At 46.7% G+C, this 23411-nt stretch overlaps 1 protein-coding gene across 1 annotated transcript; it reads left to right on the top strand.

The window, feature by feature from the left end:
* Positions 1-14003: 14003 nt before the first annotated feature.
* Positions 14004-23274, top strand: LOC310751806 (uncharacterized protein). The gene is made up of 6 exons (XM_083591499.1): positions 14004-14731; positions 16182-16490; positions 19462-19779; positions 21881-21979; positions 22077-22126; positions 23090-23274. Exons 1-6 carry the CDS (start codon positions 14548-14550, stop codon positions 23120-23122), a joined length of 993 nt encoding a protein of 330 aa, XP_083447625.1. The 5' UTR covers positions 14004-14547; the 3' UTR covers positions 23123-23274.
* The last annotated feature ends 137 nt before the right edge of the window (positions 23275-23411 follow it).

The following is a 23411-nucleotide window of genomic DNA, read 5'->3' as shown; positions in this document are numbered from 1 at the left end:
GCAGTGAAACGGTCAGGAGGAAAGTTGCTGGCTGGGCGCGCGCGCCAAGTTCAAATGTACAGGCGCGGGGGACAGCAGGAGACCCGGATTGGGAACCAGCTCCTAAAGCCCGCCGGAGGGAGGGGGAAGGCTCAGGGGATTCAGCGTCAGAAGAGTCTAGAAAGGGCGAGACCCCAACGGACAGGCGGAACCAGAGGCGGAAAGAACAGAGGAAGAGGTGGAGTAAGGCTAGAGTCTTAAACTGGTGTCTGGGGGGAGGAGACTCAGACGGAGCATCAGCGGTCTAAAGGTTGAGACGTAGAGCTGCACGCTGCGGCTCTGGAAGTGAAACTGAACTTCAATAAAGACTTTCGTATTTAACAACAAAGTGGCGTTGGTCCTTTGTGAGCTGGGACCTGGGGCAGCTCTGACAATGCGCAATCTTGATGTGTTTCAAAATGTTGCCACACTAACGCATCAGTTTCTTACAAATGAGGAATAAGTATTATGAGGCAACTGTAACATTGCCAATTCTGCCAACCGAAGCGGCCTAATGGGCGAATATGGTCTAAGGCGATCTCACAGGTACTTTCATCCCAAGCTCTTAAGGGCTTTAATATTCGAACAGTAACACCTTCAACTTGGCCAGGAAGCAAATTGGCAGCCAGTGCAGGTCTCTGAGCACTGGTGGCATATAGGCTGCTGAGAGTTGTAGACCAGTCCCCTCTGGAGAGCCAAAAATTCCCCCATGCCCAGTCTAAATGAAACCTCCATGTACAGCAGCAGTCTACCTCTGAGCGAATGGATGCAAAGCACCCAGTGAAAGCTTCTCTCTGTTCATTGCTGAACCCACTGGCTGCTGATCAAGATGGAATGAAATCCGTGCTAGCGGCGGCCCAATCCACAAACGTGCTCCTTGTGTTTGTTGCTGCGTGATTCAGATTTCTGGAAAAGGGAGAGGAAACTTGGTGTGTGTGTGTGTGTGTGTGTGTGTGTGTGTGTGTGTGTGTGTGTTGTTTGCTCTTAAGTGTTTGTGCTGGATAATTCAGCTGCTGTCTGTCCGGAACTAGGTATGACATAGCTTCATTGTTTAAGGAAGAGGCTGAATGCTAAAGCAGAAAACACCTGCAGGAGTTAGAGGCGTCTTGGAGGAAGTGAAATCCTTCTCCTCTTCTTCTTTTTCCCCCTTCCAGGAAATGAAGTAAGCCAGCTATTGAAGAATACACATTTTGCTCACTTCCAGATTAGAGACCATGCCATTTGACAGACCTGCTGCCTGTGTTACCCAAGAACATAAGAAGAGACATGATGGATCAGGCCAATGGGCCATCTCGTCCAGCATTGCATCCTCGCAGTGGCCACCCAGGGACTCCCAAGAGAAATCTGCAAGCAGGACATGAGCGCTTAAAGCCCTAAACGGCCTCGGCCCAGTATACCTGAAGGAGCATCTCCACCCCCATCGTTCTGCCCGGACACTGAGGTCCAGCACCGAGGGCCTTCTGGCGGTTCCCTCATTGCAAGAAGCATAGCTACAGGGAACCAGGCAGAGGGCCTTCTCGGTGGTGGCACCCGCACTGTGGAACACCCTCCCATCAAATGTCAAAGAGATAAACAACAACCTGACATTCAGAAGACATCTGAAGGCAGCCCTGTTTGGGGAAGTTTTTAATGTGTGACATCTTAGTGTATTTTTGGTCTTTTGTTGGAAGCCGCCCAGAGTGGCTGAGGAAACCCAGCCAGATGGGCGCGGTACAAATAATAAAAAGTATTATTATTATTATTATTATTATTATTATTATCATTATCATTATCATTATCATTGTTATTATTATTGCCCTTTCCCTGGTATTCAGAAGCACTGCTACCTCTGACTGTGGAGGCAGAGCTGAGCCATTGTGCCCAGCAGCCAGCAGTAGCCTTCTTCCCGAAACTGTTTGATCCTCTTTTAAAACCATCCAAGTCGGGGGCAATCACCAGGCCCTCCTATTTTCCAGGGACAGCCCCAGATTTACAGAAGCCATCCCAGTTTCTGATTTGATCCCGGAATGTCCTGCTTTTGCTTAAAAGTAAAGGTAAAGGGACCACTGACCATTAGGTCCAGTCGCGGACGACTCTGGGGTTGCGGCGCTCATCTCGCTTTATTGGCCGAGGGAGCCGGCGTACAGCTTCCAGGTCATGTGGCCAGCAGGACTAAGCTGCTTCTGGCGAACCAGAATCTACTTGCACTTTGACGTGCTTTCAAACTGCTAGGTTGGCAGGAGCAGGGACTGAGCAACGGGAGCTCACCCCATCGCTGGGATTCGAACCGCCGACCTTCTGATCGGCAAGTCCTAGGCTCTGTGGTTTAACCCACAGTGCTACCCGCGTCCCTGCTTTTGCTTAGGTTGTCACTATTTTCATCAGAGAAATGTTGGCGAGTATGGAGTTATGTGACACCCCCCCCCCAAGCCAAGGAAGGTAAAAAGGGAAAGGGAAAGGACCCCTGGACGGTTAAGTCCAGTCAAAGGTGACTATGGGGTTGCAGTGCTCATCTCGCTTTTCAGGCCGAGGGAGCCGGCGTTTGTCCACAGACAGCTTTCCGGGTCATGTGGCCAGCAGGACTAAACCGCTTCTGGCACAACAGAAGACTGTGACGGAAACTAAAGCGCACAGAAACGCCATTTACCTTCCTGCCAGAGTGGTACTTATTTATCTATTTGCACTGGCGTGCTTTCGAACTGCTAGGTTGGCAGGAGCTGGGACAGAGCAGCAGGAGCTCACCCCATCGTTGGGATTCGAACCGCCAACCTTCCGATCGGCAAGCCCAAGAGGCTCATTGGTTTAGACTGCAGCGCCACCCGCATCAAGGAGATAAGTAACCAAACAAGCCAAGGAGATAAGTAACCAAACAACCTTTAGAAGGCATCTGAAGGCAGCCCTATATTGGGAAGTTTTCAAATGTTTTATTACGGTTTTATATATGTTGGGAGTTACCCAGAGTGGCTGCAGCTGCCCAGTCAGAATTACTATTATTATTATTATTATTGACTTTGATGTCCCTATTTTCATCGGATAAATGTTGGAGGGCATGCATCACTTCCTCCTGTAAGGCGATGAGTCTTCTCTCCACTGGAGAGAATATGCCCCCAAATAATATTGATTTCTGGGAACTCTGAATAGAGAGCTGTGCTGCTTTTGCACTGAGGTCTTGTTTTCAGGCTGTGATAGGAATTTTATGGTCTTAGATATATGGTAATGTTCATAAGTGTACCAACCAAGCACATACCGGTACATAGATCAGCACAGGAAGGCCAACCTGGAACCATTTTGATTCCTAAACTGAGCAAATGTTTTCTCTGCAAGGTCAAACTGGAAAAGCCTCCCCATTGTCTTTTCCTTCACAAATCCTGTCTTAAGGGTATGTCTGTGTTTGAACAGGGTGTGAGCCTGTGACCTGGCCCAGGAACTAAGTATTTATCACTACAAAAGAATGGCCAGGCTCCCCAGGCAATCCAATCAAGTAACCTGCCAGACAGGAGATAAACAACAACAGGAGAAAAACAGTATTCAAATTTCTGTTTTAGACCGCCTTTTCTGTGATGCAGGTGTGATGTATCTGAGGGGTGGTCTTAGGTTACACCCCTTCTGTGATGTATGTATGATGTTTCTGGGAGTTGTCTTGATCTACAGGGTGGCAATTTCAAAAGTCTTTATAAGGCCTTGCACACCATTTTTCTGGGTACCTCCTCTCTCCTGCGGGTGAGGGGAGCACCCTGTTGCAACAGATCAATAAAGGCCAAGCCTACTGGCTGCTGTTTTGCTCCAAGTAATCCTGGTTGGTGTCTTTGTTTTTTGTCCAAGGGAGCCCTCGGATTTTTCCGTTAACAAGGCTTACCATTGGAGCATCTGGTTAGCAACTGTGAGAACAAGACACCGGGCTACAATGGGCCCCCTTTGGCCTGATCCTGCAGCAGCCAAGCTCTTCTGATATCCTCACCATGCTCTTTCTGTCTGTCTGTCTGACTCATCAACTGCAGTTCCTCTTCATATGCAGATTACTGAGATGGTGGAGAAGAAACAGCTCTCTCATTTCTGGGTACTTCCTAGCTGCTTAGCAAAGGGAGGTACTTTGCTCCCTTCAGCTGCACAGAATATTATGCTTTTAAAATGTAGTCTTCATGGAACAACCACCGCCTTTGACTTTCAAAGTTGAAAGCAGGGGCTGTCCCAGAATAACTGAATGCGTCACAATGGAGAATGCATGCAGAACATAATGCTTAATGTAGATCAAAATCTTTATTTCACCTGAAAGCATGCAGCGAAATTGTGGGTAATATAATCTGCATATGTGGTCCGAGAAAGCTAAAGCCATTTAGGAGCATTAGAGTGGTACCTATTCATCTACTTGCACTTTGACGTGCTTTTGAACTGCTAGGGTGGCAGGAGCTGGTACCGAACAACAGGCGCTCACCCCGTTACGGGGATTCGAACTGCCGACCTTCCAATTGGCAAGCCCTAGGCTCTGTGGTTTAACCCACAGCGCCACCTGCATCCCTTTGTCTAGGACCTAGGTGCTTCCTTTATCCCACCCCTCTCTTAACCCCAACCTTGCTCATGTAGAAGTTGTGAGCAAAGAAGAATTAGATCGGGGAGCGGCACCCTATAAGACTCTAACCTTTTCTTCCCGCAAAGAAACAAATCCTGTTAAAAGCAGCCCTGTCTCCTGAAACTTCCTTCCCTGCAGTGTGGCGCATAAGAACATAAGAAAAGCCTGTTAGATCAAGCCATTAGCCTGAAGTAAACAAAATCTGCGCTTTCTCCCTTATGGGGTATCCAAGAGCCCGTATAGAGTCCTTAAGTGAGTTCCCTATCAGTAGGAGAAAATAACAGAGGCCAACCAGAGAATATTGAGAAGCAATAAACATTAGGAAGAACTAAACATTAGGAAGAACTTCCTGACAGTAAGAGCTGTTCGACAGTGGAATTTGCTGCCAAGGAGTGTGGTGGAGTCTCCTTCTTTGGAGGTCTTTAAGCAGAGGCTTGACAACCATATGTCAGGAGTGCTCTGATGGTGTTTCCTGCTTGGCAGGGGGTTGGACTCGATGGCCCTTGTGGTCTCTTCCAACTCTATGATTCTATGATTCTATGATTCAAAGCAGCTAGTAAGCCTGATCACTTCATTTTCAGACCACACATGGAATACTGTGTCCACTTCTAGGCACCACAATTTAAGAAGGATGTTGACAAGCTGGAACATGTGCAGAGGAGGGCAACCAAGATGATCAAGAGTCTGGGAACCAAGCCTTATGAGGAACTGTTGAAGGAGCAGGGTACGTTTAGCCTGGAAAGAGGAGCGATAGTATAGCCATCTTCAAATATCTCAAGGGCTGTCACACGGAAGAGGGAACAACTTGTTTTCTCCTGCTCTGGAGGGCAGGACTCGAACCCGTGGCTTCAAGTTACAAGAAAGGAGATTCCGACTAAACCTCAGGAAAAACTTTCTGACAGTAAGAGTTGATCGACAGAGGAACGGTCTCACTAGGGAGGTTGTGGGCTCTCCTTACTTGAAGGTTTTAAAGCAGAGGCTGGGTGGCCATCTGTCATGGATGCTTTCGATGAGATTCCTGCATTGTAGGGGGTTGGACTAGATGACCCTGTGGTTCCCTCCTACTCTACAATTCTATGCTTCTTTGAGAGGGCAAGATTCTAGTCCTCATGGTTCCAATCAAAGCACTGAGTTAGGCAAGAGCAGAGGAAGCAGACCATTGTCCCATGTATCTCAGCACTGTCTACACTGACTGGCAGCAGCTCCCCAGGATTTCGAGGAAGGAGACATTCTGTGCACAAAGCAGGTGCTCTAACCACTGTGAACTACAGCCCTTCCCTGCTACGTAGGTGATGGTTTTTTGTAGCTCGATTCTATTTTGGAAGGTGATTGCATCACACCCTAATTATCAGGCGAGGAGTTTTGAGGGACCCAGAAGGGAAAGAACAGATGAATGAGTTTCCTGCTGGAACTCGTCTCAGTCGCAGAGAATACCAAAAATGTCCCAAAGTGTTCTATGCGCCAGAGGAAACGTCTGAGGAAGGATACTGTTTGGACTCTGTCTGCAGCTGCCACATGAGAGGGACGGCCGTGCATTTAGAAAAGGGGAAAGAACCTCAATGTACAATATAAAAGGAAGGAAACTTTACAAACCTGTGGCTGGCAGCCAAAGGAGGCTGGGGACTAAAGAGCATTTCCTCACTTTCATCCCCATCTGACCAGCATTTTGTAGTCAAAGCATCCTGAAACCCCAACGCCCAACTGGCCCCTTCCCCAAAACTTGGGCACATACCTATGGTGGCTGTTTTGATTCCTGCCTCTAAGTCAGGGGTCAGCAACGTTTTCAGCAGGGGGCTGGACCACTGTCCCTCAGACCTTGTGGGGGGGCCAGACGATATTTTTTGGGGGGGGATGAACGAATTCCTATGCCCCACAAATACCCCAGAGATGCATTTTAAATAAAAGCACACATTCTACTCATGTAAAAACACCAGGCAGGCCCCACAAATACCCCAGAGATGCATTTTAAATAAAAGGACACATTCTACTCATGTAAAAACACGCTGATTCCCGGGCCGTCTGCGGGCCGGATTGAGAGGGCGATTGGGCCGCATCTGGCCCCCAGGCCTTAGTTTGCCTACCTATGCTCTAAGCGATCTTTCCTTGGCTCAGCCAAAAGGGGTCTTTGCGTTGCCCATCCCTAGCCATCAAAATCCCGTTCCCTCTCCTGCCTCCTCTGCTGTTGTGGCGAATAAATAGGATAAAATGTGGGCTTAGCATCTAGCCAGAGAATTGTAGAGTCGGAAGGGACCCTGAGGGTCATCTAGACCAACCCCCGGCAAAGCAGAAATCACAGCTGGAGAATTCCTGGCAGACGGCCACCAAACTTCTGCTTAAAAATCTCCAAGGAAGGTTTGCCGCCTCCTGACAGAGTCCATTCCACTGGCAAACAGCTCTTCCTGGTGTTTAGTCAGAATCTCCTTTCTTGTAACTTGAAGCCATGGGTTCGAGTCCTCCCCTCCAGAGCAAGAGGACACAAGCTGGCTCCATCTTCCATGTAACAGCCCTTGAGATATTTCAAAATGGCTATATCTCCACTCAGTCTCCTCTTTTCCAGGCTAAACATACAGTGGTACCTCGGGTTACAAACGCTTCAGGTTACAAACACTTCAGGTTACAGACTCTGCTAACCCGGAAGTAGTACCTCAGGTTAAGAACTTTGCTTCAAGATGAGAACATAAATTGTGAGCCAGCGGTGTGGTGGCAGCTGGAGGCCCCATTAGCTAAAGTGGTACCTCAGGTTAAGAACAGTTTCATGTTAAGAACGGACCTCCAGAACGAATTAAGTACGTAACCAGAGGTACCACTGTACCCAGCTTCTTCAACCATGTTGTAAGAATTTTAAGGTCTCAAATATAGAATAAATATTCATAAATGCACGGATATCTAAATATATGAACCGTGTGTCTGAAATAGCACGGGAGAGCAATCCTGAAGCCATTTTGACTCTCCCAATGACCTCAAATATTCCTCTGCAGTAAGGGAGACAAATGGGGAAAGCCTTCCTATTGTCTTTTTGCTCGCAAATCCTGTCTTAAGGGTGTATCTGTATGAGAACAGGGTGAGCCTGTGACCTGGATTCGGGAATTAAGAGTTAACCATCACAAAAGAATGGCCAGGCTGCGCAGGTAATGCAACCAGTGACCATTATCAGGTATCCTGGCAGACAGGATTTCTGCTGTAGACCGCCTCCTTCTGTGATGTATGCATGATGTTTTAGGGGGGTGGTCTTGGACTACAAGGTGGGCAACTTCAAGAGTCTATATAAGGGCTTGTTCAGGGTTCCACCTCCCTCCTGCATGTGGTGAGTAGGGACCCTGTTGCAACAGTTCCTTGAATAAAGATCAGGCTTACTAGCCACTTTGCTTCTCAATATACTCTGGTTAGCCTCTGTTATTTTCTCCTACCCATAGGGAACCTTAGAACGACTCTATATGGGCTCTGGAATACCCCATAAGGGAAAAGGGAACAGTTTTTTCTTATAACAACCGTTCCTCATAAGGCTTGGTTTCCAGACCCTTGAGCATCTCTGTCGTGCTCCTCTGCACACGTTCCAGAATGACGTTGGATAGAACATTTCTGGAGCAGTGGGAACTGCCCCTCTCCCCAGCACACCCATGTTTCTTTAGAGGGAAATGAGCTGGTTTTTCAAGTTTGATGCTGCACTTGGATGAGAACAGCACCGATTGGCTAACACCCAGGAAGTCACGAAGGCGCTTCCTCCCTATCCAATATCAGACTCTTTAAAATGATTCTTTCTTTCTTTCTTTCTTTCTTTCTTTCTTTCTTTCTTTCAGGCAAACCCTGAATGTGTGCATGTGTGCAAGCAGACAAATGTGATGCTTGGGCATGGGCAAAAGGAGATGATCTCCATGAAAGGAAGAGGAAAGGAAAGGTTTTCGACTTACTTAGCATTATAAATTATCTGCATATTTACATGTCTATTATAATTGCTCACTGTATTTTATTCATTATTATTTATGTTTCATTATAGGTTATTATTTCAGCATTCTAACTTATTTTATCCAACCTTAACAAGTAAAAAGACACAAACACAACCCAAGACCAAAAGAATAGAAAGGTTGTCTCAGGCAGAAGCGTGGCATTTATCAAGGGTGCCTCTATCTGGTTTGAGGCGCAGGTCCTCGAATGTACCTGCGGTCTGTTTCAACCGCATAGATGGACAACTTCAGCCTAAATATAACTCTGAAATGGCAAGCTAGAAGCCTGGTTTCCTGTTTTCAGCTTGGGGGGGGGGGAGACAGATGAAAAAGGCCACCAGAGAACAAACACACTCCTGTGCTTTTCTAGGTAAGCCTAGCCCAAATGATTTTTGGCATGGGGCTAGTCCTCATGAGCTTTGCCAAGCTGGCAAGTTAGTCTGAATCAGGGGTGGGCATCTCAGATGATGGCAACTATAAGGTAAAGGTAAAGGACCCCTGACAGTTAAGTCCAGTCGCTAACGACTCTGGGGTTGCGGCGCTCATCTCGCTTTACTGGCCGAGGGAGCCGGCGTTTGTCCACAGACAGTTTTTCCGGGTCATGTGGCCAGCAGGACTAAGCCACTTCTGGCGAAACCAGAGTAGTGCACGGAAATGCCGTTTACCTTCCTGCCGGAGTGGTACCTATTTATCTACTTGCACTGGTGTGCTTTCAAACTGCTAGGTTGGCAGGAGCAGGGACCGAGCAATGGGAGCTCACCCCGTCACAGGGATTCGAACCGCCGACCTTCCGATTGGCAAGCCCAAGAGGCTCATCTCTGGCCAATTGGCCATGTCATCAATTGGGGAGCTGAACAACATCTGGATAGCTGGAACAGATTGTAAGCCTGTGGATCCTTCTTTCCAAATCCTGTTGTTGCCTTTGACACAGAGGAGTGTGCCTTTGCGGGTGAAGCCAAACCATTGGCAGTTTGCAGTGCCTCCTGTGGCTATAGAGACCGATAGGGGAGAGACATGTTTTGTTGCAGCTGGGGCAGATGAAGGCGTCCAGTTGTGCTGCTGCAGATGCATCATGGCTTTTCTTCTGTCTGCACTCATCCCAGCCATCATTCCTCCTCCAAGGGGGAACCCCTGATTTAATAGTGTTATAAATGAAGGAAGTTAGAAAGGAGCAGTGTGACATTTCCTGGAACCTTAAGGATCGCAAAAAAGTGTGACGAAGCTCATCTCTTCTGCAGACCCTCCAAGTGTCCCTATTTTCCAGGGACTGTCCTGGATTTACAGAAGCCGTCACAGTTTCTGATTTGATCCCGGAATGTCCCACTTTTCATTAGGGCATCCCTATTTTCAACAGAGAAGTGTTGGAGGGTATGGAGTTATCCGACCCCTGAAGGCAATCCTGTACAGGGAAGTGTTTTTTTAAAACAGTAAGTATCTGTTTATCATGTTTTTATGTATATTGGAAGCTGCCCAGAATGGCTGGGGCAACCCAGTAAGATGTGTGGGGTATAAATAGTAAAATTATCATTATGGAATGGGACGTCCCTGTTTTCATCAGATAAATGTTGGAGGGTATGCTTCTGCAGTTAGAGTGTGATGGCCTGGGATTCAGACTCAGAGGCTGAACCTGAGGAATCTCAGCCTGCACAGGAGTCCCCGCCTCCAGAACCAGCTGAGCCGGGGCTGGGGCTTGAGCCTGAAGGGTCCTCACCTCTGCTGGATCCTCAGGTGCAGATCCACCAGCTGAGTCTGCTCTGGCTCCTGAGGTGATGGAGGACCCATTGCCTGCAGGTGCTCCACTCTCAGCCCTGTCAGGGGAAGCTCAGGTTGCCTCTGGGTCCAGTAACCCTCCAGCCTCTCCTGAGCTGCAGAGGCTCAGGGCAGAGAGGCGGAGGGAACTAAGTTCCTGCAGGAGGAGTGCTCGCCTCCAGGCCAGGAGAGGCTGGAGGGTTACCGCACATTCTACTCATGTAAAAACACACTGATTTAGAAGGCGATTGGGCCGGATCTGGCCTCTGGGCCTTAGTTTGCCTGCCTATGATTAGAAGCATGCAATCCAGTCCCCTTTTGCATCAGGCCAACTTCCCCTTCCACAGGTGGAGGCGCCAATCTTTTCCCCTTGCAAGGCTCCTGCACCTTGAACAGTGTTGCAGGGATTTATGTATGGGTTTGGGGGGGGTTGCCCTTCCAGCAGATATCATGCACATGCAGCCCACTACCAAAATCAGCACAATCACTTTTGTGACTTTTGTGATTTCTCCCCACAAAACACTTTGTCACAGTTTCTTCCTATCTATTCAAAGGGGCTTTCCTGCACGATACCAAATGTAAGAATTCACTGATAAATGTTTCTCTGTACTGGCTCACTGGGAAAACTTCAGAAATTCATATAGACATGTGAGCTCAGCTACTCAGGAGCCCCTCTGCCTGAGTGATAATTCCTGGCATCCTGATACCTGAGTGCCAGACAGGTAGCCATTCCAGAAATAACAAGCCCAGATGAAGACAAAAGGGTGTGATTTACTTGGCTGGTAAAGGGGGAAATGTAAATATCTCTTTTGTTACACTTGATGGGTGTTTGGTGGAGGGCAAGGAGAACCATGGGGCAGGGTCCAGGATGCTCAGATTACTGCCACCAGACCTCCCCTTTCATGATGTAACCATGATGTATTAGTGATGTAGTTGGGGGGGTGTAACATGGGGATTAAAGGTAAAGGGACCCCTGACCATTAGGTCCAGTCGCAGCCGATTCTGGGGTTGCAGCGTTCATCTTGCTTTACTAGCCGAGGGAGCCGGCATACAGCTTCCGGGTCATGTGGCCAGCATGACTAAGCCGCTTCTGGCAAACCAGAGCAGCGCACGGAAATGCTGTTTACCTTTCCGCCGGAGCGGTACCTATTTATCTATTTGCATTTTGATGTGCTTTCGAACTGCTAGGTTGGCAGGAGCAGGGACTGAGCAACGGGAGCTCACCTTGTCACGGGGATTAGAACCGCCGACCTTCTGATCGGCAAGTCCTAGGCTCTGTGGTTTAACTCACAGCGCCACCCGCGCCCAACATGGGGATTAGCAGCTAATAAAAGTTTGAGGGCTCTTTTGTTTGGGGCTTCCATCTTGTTCCACCGTGTGGCAGGTGGGAGTCCTGTCACGACAGTCTTCAATAAAGACCAAGCCTACTGGCTGCTGTTTTGCTCTGGTATTCCTGGCTGGTGTCCTTGTTTTTTGTCCAAGGGAGCTCTCAGATTCCTCCGTTAACAACAGCTTCAGGGCGAGCAGAGAAGCAGAAAGGGGAAAACGTAACCTCAGAACTAGACCGTAAGGCCACCCCCATCCTCTCTCACCACCAAGGAAATGTAACGAGTGAGTAGTAAGAGAATCCGCACAAGTGATGCTGACACAAACCTCACCCCACCCCACTCACCATTCCCCCTCCCCCTCTTCCCCCCTCTTTTCTTCCCAACCTAACACTGCATGCAACGCTAATGTCTCACAACAAATGAAATGGATCTGCAGGAAACACAACCTGAAAAAAGAGACAATGCAGGGTTGTTGTTTTTTGTAGACTAAGAAATCTTTAATAAAAAGTAACCTCAGGTGCGGTGTTGCACAAAGTACCCACTGTTCAATTTCTGCTTCTCACACAGCTGTTCAAGGCAGAGGAGGAAAAGTTGGCAACTCTTGTTTAATCAAACACAGGGCTTGGGGAGATTTTGGAAGTAGGCAACGGAAACCTCATTCTTCTCTACCTTATCTTTTGTTTATTTGTTCAGTGCAAACAATTCAGGGTTTCTTTTTCCACTGTTGCTCAGAAAAGTATAAATATCTTGACCAAAGCTACCTCTATCTTTGTGCGGTTTCCTTCTCCTGTATGTGTGAGAACCACAATAATACAACTTAAACCGGCTCAGGTTTGGAGGTGCATAGACTTGCGTCAGAAATGCCCACAAACGCCTCAGGGACATTCAGATCCCAGCCCAACCCCAATAGCAACCCATCACCTCACCTTGCCTTCTAAAATAACATTAAGCAGGCTTTCTGCAGAGCAAAGGAGTGGATTTTTCATTTTTTAAAAAAAATCTAAAGCTTTCTGTTTTAAAATGTCTCCTTTCAGCCAAAAAGGGTTCAGAGAATGGCTTGCAAATCACACACACACACACACACACACACACACACACACACAAATCGGTCTTGACCTTCAGGCTTAGGAGTTAAAAATGTTGTTGTTGTTTAGTCATTTAGTTGTGTCCGACTTTTCGTAACCCCCTGGACCAGAGCATGCCAGGCACTCCTGTCTTCCACTTCCTCCTGCAGTTTGGTCAAACTCATGTTCATAGCTTCGAGAACACTGTCCAACCATCTCGTCCTCTGTCGTCTCCTTCTCCTTGTGCCCTCCATCTTTCCCAACACCAGGGTCTTTTCCAGGGAGTCTTCTCTTCTCATGAAGTGGCCAAAGTCTTGGAGCCTCAGCTTCAGGATCTGTCCTTCCAGTGAGCACTCAGGGCTGATTTCCTTCAGAATGGAGAGGTTTGATCTTCTTGCAGTTCATGGGACTCTCCAGAGTCTCCTCCAGCACCACACTTCAAAAGCATCCATTCTTGGGCGATCCGCCTTCTTTATGGTCCAGCTCTCACTTCCATACATCACTACTGGGAAAACCAGAGCTTTAACTATACGGACCTTTGTTGGCAAGGTGATGTCTCTGCTTCTTAAGATGCTGTCTAGGTTTGTCATTGCTTTTCTCCCAAGAAGCAGGCATCTTTTAATTTTATGACTGCTGTCACCATCTGCAGTGATCATGGAGTTAAAAATACAAAACCCCAAAGGAAAAATGGATTGGGAGGGAGGAGAAAAAAGGAGCCAGTCAGATGGCTGGCATACAAATAATAAAAGTATTATTATTATTATTATTATTAACAATGCACATAAGTGAAATAAGAACCATTGAAGCAAATAATATATGAAATGTAAAAAATATATATCAAGATATATGATATGCAATTATGGCATGCATCATCTAGAAAATCTCAAACGTTTTAATTTCCAGAGACGTAAAAAGCAACTTCCACTTTCTCAGAAATGTACCATCCTCTTGCAACCTCTCTCGGCTGTGTATATTCTTTGACCCATCAGATGTCAAGGAGATAAACAACTACCTGACATTTAGAAGACATCTGAAGGCGGCCCTGTTCAGCGAAGTTTTTTTTAATGTGTGACATTTTAATGTATTTTTAATCTTGGCTGGAAGCCGCCCAGAGTGGCTGGGGAAGCCCAGCCAGATGGGCGGGGTAAAAATAATAAATTATTATTATTATTCGTTGCTTCTGATGAATGATTGTTTCAGCTGGAACCATCCTCGCTGTAGCACTCCCCCCATCACTAAAAACACCCCCCTCCCTGACCCCCAACCTGCATCTGATCTGCAGCTTCAAGGAAGAGGTCTAGTCGTGTGGCCCCAGCTTTTTGCAAAGAAACACCTCCCTGTGGGCGGTTCAAGGTGGGGATGGAGCCACTGAGAAAGGTCACTGTCTGCCTCCCAGGCAGACAGCGAGGGGGAATCAGGAACCTGAATTCAACAGAACCACCACTGAACCTGAATTGTTTGAGACGTCGAACCGACAGCAGGACTGCAGCTCAGTTTTGATGCCCCTGGTACAGTTTTGAATCCCAGAGCTTAGCTATCAGGTTTCGATAGGCAGATTTGGGTTGCCTCTTCAGGACAGATTGGCAGGTGTTTGGAAGCACCCAAAAAATAAATCTATTTTTTGATGAAAATTGGGGGAAGATTTGGGTTTGCTGCAGCGGATTTTGAATCCCAGAGCTTAGCTCTCAGGTTTTGTCCCATATCTGAAGATCTCTCGTGCTGTTAAAAGCCGGCCCTATTATTCGGCAGATTTGGGTCACCTCTGCAGCACAGGTTGGTCAGTGTTTGGGAGCACCAAATGGTTTTCTGTTTCATAAATATATTTTTTTGATGAAAATTGGGGGAAGGTTTGGGTTTGCTGCACTGGAGAGCAAAGCACTAGTCCACATCTTCCTGCTTTCATGGTTGAGGAGAAAAGCAATCATCTAGCATTCCTATTCCAACAACCTTCTCTGGATTTTGCCGGCTTCGCTCCCACGGAATTTGTCACACAATCCCGACGTTTCGCCCTCGCCCAACAAAGGACTGCGCAGAACCAGGAAATGTTTGTATCTTTTCTTGGGATTGTGCTACTTTCTCTACGCAGTAAGTATTTCTGGAACCTGGTAAGTTTAACAATTCGTGGTGAGATGCATCAATTTGCAAATGTTTGTTAAAAGGCTGTATTGAAATATTTATCCATTTTCACAAGCATTTCCCATAATATATACCTCATTGTATAACACATGCATATTTGTGAACAATTAAGCAAAATATGTGCATTATTGCAAGCAATTTCCCATAACACAATGTAGCTTTGTTTTCACATTGTTTTCACTAATAGCTGCACACTTTTGGGTTGGAGAACTACCTTGAAATATTCAGAGTAATGTGAATTTTGTAGGAATGCTGTGTTTCAATCTGCTTATGTTTTCAGGAAGCACAAATTAGGTTGGTTCCCACTGAAATGAAAGCTGAACAAACTTCTCTCCCACCTCAAATCTTCAGCAGTCTTGACAAATAGCAAGATGCACTTCAATTAAACGATGAGTGTTTCTGATTTTCATGATGCCATTTCCTTTAACTTCGCAAAAAGAAACACATCTTTAATTCTATATAGTACAATCTACCGATTCAGTTTCAGTAATCAGTAAAGTATATTTATCTCTGCGCACATTGAATAAATATTTGAAGTTTCTTATTTGGAACCTGGTTTAGGAACTTGATTGACATGTCTCCTTCCCTAAGGAGCAAAAAGGAGGTTGGTTTTCTTTTTGCAGCTCTCAGTATATAAAGTTGCTTAAGCAAACTTGTTTGGCAGGGCAATTGCTCCCCACAAGAAATCTGCTTGGAATTATAGTAGTTGCTAATTATGTAATGTAAAATTTGTGATGCTATGTGACACCCGCAGTGCTTCTCATTTTAGGGGGTAAAACTTAATTTTTGCAAATTTCTTCAGTGAGGGGTTTTAAAACTATGTTTTGGTGTGCGTGGAATTCAAATCTGCCATTATTTTTGTGACTGGACAACATTTAGCTTGGTAAGGCTATGTTTGGCGAAGAAGCACATAAACTGCTTTCAGAAAACCAAATACCGTACTTTAAATTTTTCTGAAAATGTCAGGTGATGCTGAATTAGCAGCAGCAGGAGGAAATAATTCATAATAATAAATATAACTGCAAGTGCTTGGCAATTATTTTACTTACCAAGCAAAGCTAAATTATATTAATTTAGCCTAAATCTCTTTGGCATTCTCAAGTTATGTTACAACTTTTCAGCACCCCTCACTTTCGGAAGTTGAAAAATTCAACACATCTGACAGAAATCAATTTTTTTGTGTGCATCCTTTTATTGAGGTTTAGTAATCCTGTATCTTACCCCATCAAGTGACAATCCAGACAGGGGCAGGTAAAGGGGGAAGCAGCAAACAGGTCTGTCATATGCACCCTATTTTAAAATAAATGTTTTATAGTCATGGGTTGGTCATCTTGGTTTTCAGTTTAGTGGGACAAACCAAATAGGACCAACCACACATCCCTTTGCTTCCCTGTTGCAGCTGCTGGATCACGGGGGATCACCGAAGTCCCTCAGATGCTGGCATCTCCTGGCGCCACTGTCAACATCAGCTGCAACATTCCAGAAGGGACTTTTGTGTCGGTAGTGAGCTGGTACAAAGAGGAACAGGAAGGGAGACTGCATAAGATTGCAGAGATTTATACCACTCAAAAACCCGGAGCAAAAAACCCAAGCCAAGTGAATCTGACCCGACACAACATCCAGGGAAGAGATTCTGGGCTCTATTACTGTATTGGAGCTACGGCTCAGAAATTCACCTTCCTGAGTGGGATGAGGCTGATCGTCTTAGGTGAGTGGCTCAGCAGATGTCAAATGCTCTTGTTCATTTAATATACACCCAGTCCATTTGCAAACCTGCCATAGGCCCCTAAAGGTAAAGGGACCCCTCACCATTAGGTCCAGTTGTGTCTGACTCTGGGGTTGCAGTGCTCATCTTGCTTTATTGGCCGAGGGAGCCGGTGTACAGCTTCCGGATCATGTGGCCAGCATGACTGAGCCGCTTCTGGCGAACCAGAGCAGCGCACAGAAATGCCATTTACCTTCCCACCGGAGCGGTACCTATTTATCTACTTGCACTTTGACGTGCTTTCGAACTGCTAGGTTGGCAGGAGCAGGGACCGAGCAATGGGAGCTCACCCCGTCGTGGGGATTCGAACCGCCGACCTTCTGATCGGCAAGTCCTAGGCCACCTGCGTCCCTGCCATAGGCCGCTAGCAAGTTTCAAACAACAGCACACAAATAACTGCCCAATATCTCCTCAAGTGAAGACCCACGAAATAATTGAGTTTCTCCCCAACACCTTTTAGTTAATCCTTTCACAGCTTCGTTATCTGCCGCAAATGCCTGCCTGCCTGGTTTCCTGCCGCAGATATATTTAAAGACATTTTTATTTGTTTGTCCTAATCTGTTAAGCATTCTGCTCCCCAAACCTTCTGTTAATTTTGCTTTGTGGGTCTCTCTCCACCCTGCTCCAATCCATGTCTGGACGTAGCTTCCACTACTTTAAACAAGCTCTCTTGCCTTTTTCGTTTTTAGGTTTCGTGACGCTGCTGTTTAACCACGCTGGCATCTTCAGTGGCAGGGATGGGAAACGTCAGGCCCGGGGTGTGTGAATGTTGCCTCTAGGCTCCTCACTCTCAGGGCCTGGGTAGACCCCCACAGGCCATGTTCCCACATTGACCATGCCCTGCCCCCTTCAGGTCAACACCCCTCACTGTGTCTGCTCCACCCCCCAGTTTAAATGCTTTCGCCTGGCTGAAATGTGCCACTGAACAGCGATAACGCCTCTTGCTGGGTGGAGGATGAAGACAGGGTTGCCATATTTCAGAAAGTGAAAATCCAGAGCCAAGAGTTGTTGACCTTTCCTTTCGCAAAGTTGCTGAGCTTTAAAACCACTTCCTGAGCCATCTTTTTACAAACTTCGGCAAAAAACCCCACAACCAACCCACTTCCAGAATGGGTTGCCATACGCCTGGGTTTTCCCGAAGATTCGAAACAGCTGCAGAAAATTGATGTTTTCTTGATCTGCGGAGTGTTTGTTTGATTTTATTTTGTGATCATGGTGAGCAGCCAGAAGCGATCTTATCTTAAGTGGCTCGCCCTTTCAACTTCCTTTCAACAGACCCTCTCCATTGTGACTGGTTTCCTCTCTCGAAAGTAAAAGTGGCTGCGCTTGACTTTGCGAGGGGCTTTTTCCCACTGTCCTCTGTCTCCGCAAAACCACACAAACGTGTGGCACTTGAAGGGGATGCATTGTGCAATAAAACAAAAGGAAATAACGCCTTATAAACACAGCATCCGGTTTGAAAGTCCCGTTTAGCCCCCCCCCCCCAGCCCAGTAGAAAACCAGATAAGCCTTTTGGGCCTGCTTAAATTTGCGAGAGAGGGGGGCTTGTGCCTGGTCTCAGTTGGCTTCCACAGTTGTGGGGGCCACCCACAACTGATGTTGCAGGTGGACATCTCAATGGAGCCTCTGAAACAGATTCTGAAGGGACTCTGGTCTGAAACCACTTGGAACCAGTGTGATGCTCCCATTCTCATTTCTCCTGCTTTCATGGCCACCTGAGGCAAGAAAACAAGATGGCACCTTCTCCTTCCACATACAGAATCCAACTGGGTTGACACTGGGATTTCATTTAAGCCCCAGACCCAGAACTGCCTGTCCCTCTGTGTGCAGGGCAATCTGCCTTAGGAGACGGGGTGAGGGGATGGCAGGAAGGGGTTTGCCCCCCCGCCCCCAATATCTGCCATCTGAGGGTAGCTGTGCCTCATTCTAGCAAATTGTGATCTCCATTCTGGGACCTTCTGGTGCCGGGCAGGAAATAAATGTAGTAATATGACTATTAATACTAATACAGTCCTACCTTGGAAGTCGAACGGAATCCGTTCCAGAAGTCCATTCGACTTCCAAAACATTCAGAAACCAAAGCACAGCTTCTGATTGGCTGCAGGAAGCTCTTGCAGCCAATTGGAAGCCGCAGAAGACCCATCAGACGTTCGGGTTCCAAAAGAGCGTTCGAAAACCAAAACAGTCACTTCCAGGTTTGCAGCGTTCGGGACCCAAACGTTCAAGAGCCAGTGTGGGGTAGTGGTTAAGAGTGGTAGACTTGTAATCTGGGGAACCGGGTTCGCGTCTCCGCTCCTCCACATGCAGCTGCTGGGTGACCTTGGGCCAGTTACACTTCTTTGAAGTCTCTCAGCCCCACTCACCTCACAGAGTGTTGGTTGTGGGGGAGGAAGGGAAAGGAGATTGTTAGCCGCTTTGAGACTCCTTCGGGTAGTGATAAAGCGGGATATCAAATCCAAACTCTTCTCTTCTTTGAGAACTAAGCTGTTCAAAAACCAAGGTACGACTGTACTACTAGTAGATATTGGTAGGGCTAGGCTTAATCAACTATGGCTTAGATTTAGATTATGGTCTGTAGCATTTGCTTTATTTATTTATTGCATTTACACCCCCACATTTTTCTCCAAGGAGCTCCAGGTATTGCACTTGGTTCAGCTGCTCCTCACTGATCCCCACAACAACCTATGAGGGAGGCTAGGCTGAGACCAGCCCAAAGCAAGCTTCCTGAATGGGGATTTGAACCCAGGTCTCTTCCAGGCCCTAGTCCAACCCTCTAACTCCTGCAACGGTCGTTGGGATGGCTGTTTATTGGGTCTAGTTCTTTGAGGAGCCATGTCACCCTCATGAAACCTATAAGAGGGATTAAGATAACGATCTGACGAGCTATTCTCATGCGATTCTCCTTCTCTCCTAGGTTCTTCTGGGCCAAGACTTTCCCTCCTTGCTCCTTCCGCTGCAGAAGACACGGAGCTCTCCCACCACCTTCCCCTCCTCTGCCTCCTGATTGACGCAAACCCTGATGAGGCTGCTTTCTCCTGGGATATTGGTGGGGAAACCTCTCAGGGCCGGAAGGATGGTGAGGTGATCGATGGGGAAGGAGCCTTCACCGTTTGGAGTCTGAAACTGATTCCTCCAGAGAGATGGAGCCAAGGGATGGCTTATTCCTGTTCAGACCAGGAGAAAAGAAACATCAGTGCAGTGGTCCCTTCGAAGACAGTGTCTACAACCCAAGGTACCTTGTAACCAAATAGCTGGTTCAGTTTATAGCTTTTCCATGGACTCCATTTCCCTAAATGGTGAGAATTTCCAAGGGCACATACCATTCCTGTGGGGCCATCAGGACATGACTTTATTGGGGTGTTGCAAAAGTCCTTAAGATCGTAAGAAGTGTCTGCGGCCTCAGGCCAAAGGGGGGGCATCTAGTCCAGCATTCTGTCATCACAGTGGCCAAACAGATGCCCTAAGGGGAAACCAGTACAGTGGTAAAGGGACCCCTGACCATTAGGTCCAGTCGTGGCAGACTCTGGGGTTGCGGCGCTCATCTCGCTTTACAGGCTGAGGGAGCCGGTGTACAGCTTCCGGGTCATGTGGCCAGCATGACTAAGCCACTTCTGGAGAACCAGAGCAGCGCACGGAAACGCCGTTTACCTTCCCGCCGGAGCGGTACCTATTTATCTACTTGCACTTTGACGTGCTTTCGAACTGCTAGGTTGGCAGGAGCAGGGACCGAGCAACGGGAGCTCACTCCGTCGCACGGATTTGAACCGCCAACCTTCTGATCGGCAAGTCCTAGGCTCTGTGATTTAACCCACAGCGCCACCCGTGTCCTCATAGTACAGTGGTACCTCGGAGGTCTGTTCTTAACCTGAAACTGTTCTTAACCTGAAGCACCACTTTAGCTAATGGGGCCTCCTGCTGCCATTGCACCGCCGCTGCATGATTTCTGTTCTCATCCTGAAGCAAAGTTCTTAACCCGAGGTACTATTTCTGGGTTAGCTATACAGACTATTTCTGAGTCTGTAACCTGAAGCGTCTGTAACCCGAGGTACCACTGTAGTTAGGAGCCGAACGCAAGAGCAACTCTCCCCTCCTGTGGTTTCCAGCATTGCTGCTCCAACTGGGCAGATAGAGCATAGCCACTGTGGCTAGTAGCCATCAATAGCCCTCTCCTCTGTGCATTTGCCTAGTCCTCTTTCATCATCATCATCATCATTTAGTATTCATACCCTGCCCATCTGGCTGGGTTTCCCCAGCTACTCTACGTGGCTCCCAACAGAATTTTAAAAACACGATAAAACATAAAACATTGACAACTTCCCTAAACGGGGCTGCCTTCAGATGTCTTCTAAAAGTCAGATAGTTGTTTATTTCCTTGACATCTGCTGGGAGGGCATTCCACAGGGCGGGCACCACCACTGATAAGGCCCTCTGCCTGGTTCCCTGTAATCTCACTTCTCACAGGGAGGGAATAATAATAATAATTTATTATTTATACCCTGTCCATATGGCTGGGTTTCCCCAGCTACTCTAGGTGGCTCCCAACAAAATAGTAAAAAAACGATAAAACATCAAACATTAAAAGCTTCCCTAAACAGGGTTGCCTTCAGATGTCTTCTAAAAGTCTGGTAGTTGTTCTTCTCTTTGACATCTAGTGGGAGGGCGTTCCACAGGGCGGGCGCCACCACCAATAAGGCCCTCTGTCTGGTTCCCTGTAGCTTAGCTTCTCGCAGTGAGGGAACCGCCAGAAGGCCCTCAGCGCTGGACCTCAGTGTCTGGGCAGAACGATGGGGGTACAGACGAGGTATACTGGGCTGAGGCTGTTTAGGGCTTTAAAGGTCAGCACCAACACTTTGAATTGTGCTCGGAAACGTACTGGGAGCCAATGTAGGTCTTTCAAGACCAGTGTTATGAGGCCTCGGCGGCTGCTCCCAATCAGCAGTCTAGCTGCCGCATTCTGGATTAGTTGCAGTTTCCGGGTCACCTTCAAAGGTAGCCCCACGTAGAGCGCATTGCAGTAGTCCAAGCGGGAGATAACCAGAGCATGCACCACTCTGGCGAGACAGTCCGTGGGCAGGTAGGGTCTCAGCCTGTGTACCAGATGGAGCTGATAAACAGCTGCCCTGGACACAGAATTGACCTGCGCCTCCATGGACAGCTGTGAGCCCAAAATGACTCCCCTTTTAAAGTGCTCCAAGTTGGTGGTCTTCCCTGCCTCTTGTGGGAGAGAGTTCCATAGATTAACTTGCTCTCCCCTTTGTCCTAGACTGGTCCACCAGCCTCCACAGTCACTGACCCCCTTTTTCTTCCTCTCTCTTCCACCTCTCCTCTTGCAGAGGACTGCAGGAACATATTGCTGATTGGGATACCCTGTTTAGTCATCGTCCTGCTGATTCCCCCTTTGGTCCTGCTCTGCAGAAAACTTCGATCTGGAGGTAATGCCTTTGGGGAATGAACAGCATCACGAGGATCTGTTCCTCAGGTTTTCCTTCTGGTTAACGTTTCTTCTTCTTGTCCCGTTTCTCTTCCCAGGTAATGCAGATGCACCAGTGAATCGACTGCCCATGAGGGAGATCCCACAGGTAATTCACCATCTCTGCATAGTGAAGTTTTTATTGATTTATAAAAAATATCTGTACACCGCTGTGTCATAAAGAATATATAAAAGCGGTTTACTGTGATAAAAGTATAGAACCGTACAATAAAAACCATAAAAAGAAGCTGAAAACAGACATTGTGAAAGGATGTGCTCTTAATTGCTGGTATAGTCCTGTTTTGTTTTGTTTTGTTTTGTTTTATTATTTTATTTTATTTTGTTTTTTTTATAAGATATTTATTAGAATTTTCCATTTTATACAAACAAAGAAAAATTAAAAAGAAAAAATAATAAAAACACATAAAGTTCATAACTTATTTTTCAATAACATATTTCCCTGACCTCCTCATGCCTCCCCTTCTTGTATTCCAGTTCAAATTGTTTATCCAGCAAATCCTTATCTCGTAGCATTACAATTAAACCCCATTATTTTCTATCTGTCTTCTTAAATTATTGTAGCTTAAACTCTTACTTATATACAAAAAAGGACAATTTTTTCATATTCTTGTGTACCATTACAGCTAGAAACCACTTGATTTCAATCCAACATCACTCAACATTCATTAATATATTATTTTATTTTATTTTGGACCTTTAAATGTCATAAACTACTATTGGGCAGCTGAGAAAAGAAAAATATTCTAGGGGTAACACCCTGAATTTAAAAACTCCTTTTTTGATCTAGTGAAAATGCTCCTTTTTAAAAAAAAAAAAAAGGCATTACTTTTCAATAGTCATAACTTTGTAATGTTGCTTTTGCAACGGAAAGTGCGTAAGGCTCACGAGGTGAAACTGACTAATAACCACAGGAAAACAAGATCGCTTTTAAAAAAAATCAAAATGTTAAATTGGTCCAAGAAAAGCGGGAAGGGGTGCCGCTTTGTTTTTGCAAATGTAGAAAATTAAAAAAACACTGAGTGGCCTCTGGCTTTTCCATTTCCCGTTCTAGACCGAATATGCAGAAGTCCGTTGCAAGAAATGAAAAGTCCCGTTCAGACCAATCGATACAGTCAAGCATGGTTTATTACAAGGAGAGACAGAAGGAAGGCAATCAAATGCCAGAAGTTTAATATATTTTCCTCCCCACTTGCTGAATGTTGATGTTTGTATTAAACTTGATGTTTCCTCCATGAATGTCCTCATTCTCAAGAATATCCTCATGTATTTTGGCTCAGAGCATCGGCTTCACATGCAAACGGCCCCAGGTTCATTCCCCAATGGCACCTCCAGGGAGAGACCCTCCAGAGCTGCTGCCAGCCCGTGTGGGTGAT

Source organism: Podarcis filfolensis (genome assembly GCF_964270895.1).
Source record: "Podarcis filfolensis genome assembly, chromosome: 16".
Lineage (NCBI taxonomy): Eukaryota > Metazoa > Chordata > Lepidosauria > Squamata > Lacertidae > Podarcis > Podarcis filfolensis.
Note: the sequence above shows the minus strand (reverse complement) of the source record. Positions and strands in the feature narration are given on the sequence as shown.